General features: G+C 51.0%; 1 protein-coding gene across 1 annotated transcript; it reads left to right on the top strand.

The window, feature by feature from the left end:
• Positions 1 to 1,494: 1,494 nt before the first annotated feature.
• TERG_08839 (uncharacterized protein) lies at positions 1,495 to 1,862 on the top strand (the record flags this gene model as incomplete). The annotated part of the gene is made up of 2 exons (XM_003234236.1): positions 1,495 to 1,770; positions 1,848 to 1,862. 2 exons carry the CDS (start codon positions 1,495 to 1,497, stop codon positions 1,860 to 1,862), a joined length of 291 nt encoding a protein of 96 aa, XP_003234284.1.
• Positions 1,863 to 4,032: the final 2,170 nt, after the last annotated feature.

Genomic DNA, 4,032 nt, shown 5'->3' with positions numbered 1-4,032 from the left:
TAGCATCCGTTCTTATTAATTAAAAAGGGACATGCATCAAAAAGCTTGACATCTGCGAAGATTACTTGGACCCCTTCTTCTCCATCAAAGGAGGAGAAACTCTGACCAGCTCGTATTAATAATTCCACTCATTATTCGAAGGTAGCTGTTTTGCTCCTGAGCGGACGAACAAGTCCTCGGAGTAGTCGGGAACTCGTCTGAACGGCTCTAAGGTCTGGCCGATATCTAGCTAGGCAGCAGCAGAAGCGGCACAGTCAGCCAGACCACCAGACAACAGGACCCAGTGAGGAGGAGAATATACCGCAAGGGAGCAGTGTAAACACGACCGGCTAATATTGCGGTCAGGGCATCTCTGCTGAATGCGGATGCAACTCTGGACCAAGACGCAATGGCGGGTCAAGACGAGGTGATAAGACGGCGTTCGACCGCTAAACCGGGTTGGAAAAATGCTTCGAAAAAGCTTGCCTGCCTCCGCCCAATGAGCGGAGGAGTACGATGGGGTTCATGTGCATGAGATGGCATCTTGGAGGCCGTCCTGTGTGATGCCTCAGTTTCTTTCTCAACGCCCTGCAACGTCCCGTTCTCGAGTGTAAACAGCTCGTTACTTGTGGTGCATGTAACTCGTCGACTTGTTGTGGAAGTGGTCGACAGCCAGCGTTTCACCCTTGCAGCATAGCATGATGCTTGCTCCACCTCCCTCTTGCTTTTTGCCAGCTATCCATCCACACACCACATGCATCCAGATCCAACTTCACTGTTGAGAGGTGTGAGTACACAGAGAGAGAGAGAGAGAGAGAGAGAGTGTGTGTGTGTGTGTGTGTGCGTGTGCCAGAACTATGCCCATGTTGCGCAGGCCTGCCCAAGCAAGAATGCCTCCTCCACACAAGAGGGAAGCGCAAACCCATGCTCCGCGACTACTCCGTACTCGACGAGTTATTGGATCGCTTAACACGAGAGCACATTTGCTGTCTGTTTGTTGGCCCAAAAGGTCGCTGCGTTTAGTGTTTCGTTTTTCCTTGTATCTGGCTTTCATCCGTCCCTAGGCCAAAGCCTAAAACGGAGGAATACTTAGCGGCCTTCGCCTGTGGCCAGCAAACCACAGCACCCTGACTGCCCACTCGCGTCCTCCAAGGGTTGAATTCGTGAGTCAGTGAGCACCACTCCATACAACTTGCAAGGTAACTAGCTAGCTAGCTTGTCTGCCTGGTCGAATGCGGGTCAAGTGCCATCCTGCCCGTTTGGCGCTGGTCTCGCATGCGTCCACTTGTCAGCCCACCCCGTCCAGGGGCCTGCCTTGAGCACTCACCGGCATTCTACCGGCTCGTTCTCTGGCAGGCTGCACCCACTCGCTGCCTGCTGCCTGCTCGCCGTCGACGCGAGGTTGAAGCGACGTTGAAGCGATATTGAAGCGACGTTGAGATTGACGTTTGCGAAGCGGGCGTCGAAGCAGCCGAAAAAGGCTTGCTCACGTGCCAAGAGTTGCTTGTTTTGGCGATGGATCTCTCCACACGAGCTTGTCTCCCGCTTCTTGATATAAAGAGGGACGGACGGCGCGGCGGGCGAGGTGCAGCGGAGAGGCGAGAGGCTCTGGGAGATCGATCGTCCGCCAGGGAGCTTGTCGGTGTGGATGGGCGCTGGGATGGCTCGGCTGTGTGTCACCGTGGCGTGAGACGAGGACGGCAGGTGTGGGAGCAGCCAAAGCCAGCGGAGCTCGAGGCGGCCATGCTCTCAGATTGGCCATGCACGGTGCCAGTGGGAAGGGTTTTCTCGGTAAGATAAGGCGTGCGAGTGGCAAGGCGTAAGCATCTTTAGCGAGCCACCAGGCAGGCTAACCAGGCGCCAACCAGGCTACCAAGGACTGAGAACTGCAGGTGCCAGACAACTACGCACCTCTCTCACCAGCCTGGACTCCGGCCGATTCACTCAATGCCGTCACAGCTTGGATTTTCAACGCCTAACTAGTTATCTAGCTTCATCTTCAAGCCACACTTTTGGGCCAGGCTGCTGGTTTCAACACAGCTTTCTTTGTCCCGCCTAGGCTAGGAATATCAAGAAAACTGCGGATACTCCGTCCTGCGTCTTGCATCCACATACTTATCACGGAGTACTTGGAATAACAATCCCACACCGCACCGTAACTTAGTATGCTTATTCCCCGGCCAACTACGGAGTACTTGTCCAGCATGCTGGCGGAGAATTGCAAACATCGGACGCAAATTCAGGGCAGCCTGGGCCAACTTTCCTTTCTCCATCTCAGAGACCCAATCATATCAGATATCAAGGCACATAACTTGATTTCATATGCGAGTGCCCAATATCAGTGTTCATATATATATCGCTATATTGATTGAAAGACCCATACGGAAGATTCCCCCAGCATGGTAATTTAGCCTAATTATCCCTGCAATGCGATCATCTCACCCACAATTCCTCGGAGACCTGGCGATAATGCTTCACACCATTGTTGACTCCAGCGGGCCAACCCCTTTCGTCGCCTCCTCTCTTAAGCTCAGTCACATATAATATATTTTTCTGGGAAATATTCCTTGCAGAGATGGATGGAGAGTGGTTTACTCTCTTGTCTCCACCAGAAACGGCCTTGGATGAGGATATTAGGGCTCATTTCCTGATGGTCCTCAATTGGAAGCAAATCTGTAAATAGTCGCCGTATGTCAGTCCGTTGTCAGCATCGCACAGTATGTATACTTGGCTGCAAGAACCCTAGTCATCAATTTTGCCAATTTTCCCACGGCCGGATGCGGTGCGTTCTATCATGGATTCGCAGGTCAAACACCCAAAATGCCTCAGTCTTGCAATGATTTTCCACTCCCATGACATGCTTACAACTTGCCAACTTGCCACTTCTTGACCAAAAATACTATGGAGTAAGGCTTCATGGATAAGATATGTGCCATGTTAAGCCCGAGGGTTGAACATCGTCTATCACCTCCTCCCCCCAAGCCAGCCAGAGCCACCCGGGACACCTCAGCATTACCCATGTTGACACCACCATGCAGCTCCCCGGGATGCAAACAGCGAATAGCACATCTCTGCTGTCTATGATACGGTTACCCAGCCGCTCGCCCATTGAACCAGGCAACGAGCCGTTCATGGCGAGTCATTTAACATAAACCTCTGACTACGCTATCGGAACATGAAGATACGTCCAACTGAAAATACCCTTTCAGGCACTAAGCGTGGCCCCCTCTCGTTTATGATTCCTCTGCGCTAGCTTCTTTTGCCTAGGTTAGCAGGAGCACTGCGCTTTGTTACACAACCGCCAATCTTTATTCCCGTCTGGCCGCATACCCCTGGGCCGGTTTCCTGAGTAACTCCGATAAGTCTTGGGATATATTTGAAACTCCCACCGCCACTGTTCTTCTATGCTCGTGAAGGGAGCATCCATTTCTTGGCTGCTAGGTCATCTCGTTTGCCTAGGTAGTACATGATTACTTGTGGCCCTTTCTACCTTGAATGTGTTTGAGGGACTGAGTATTATCTTGGGATATAAAAAATATGCCGATACCCGTCGCAGCACAAAAGTGGCCGCATGACAAGACATATATATATTATGTACAGTGTTTCGCTCCACCTATGTACTCAACTGAGTGTACCTTACACAGTCTCCTGTTCTTCACTTCTATCGTCACCCTTTCCCGAATTTCCGGGCAGGCCACAGGTACAACTAAATGGAGAATTCAATATGCAGTTGCTCCGTCTAACTGAAGTTCATACTTTCTTGCATATAACATGAGACCGTTTGGGTTCACAACGGCTGTCGATGCCGCGAATGTGCATCGCGCCATCATCTCTCAGCAAATAGATGAGCTTGAAACATGCGACTGAAGCTTCATGATTTTCCTCATTTTAATATATAATGCGCGATCCAGAATAGTGAATACTCGATGCAATAGCTAAATGAGTTTAGCTCTGTTTACTGTTTGTGTGTCACCCGGGCTCACGGTTCCCATGTCTCCAGGTGAATATGCCCAGCCTTCCTTAACTGGATAGAGCGTTTATCAGCATAGATGG

This window comes from Trichophyton rubrum (assembly GCF_000151425.1).
Source record: "Trichophyton rubrum CBS 118892 genomic scaffold supercont2.5, whole genome shotgun sequence".
Classification (NCBI taxonomy): domain Eukaryota; kingdom Fungi; phylum Ascomycota; class Eurotiomycetes; order Onygenales; family Arthrodermataceae; genus Trichophyton; species Trichophyton rubrum.
The sequence above is the reverse complement of the archived record's forward strand: the minus strand, read 5'-3'. Positions and strand labels throughout refer to the sequence as shown.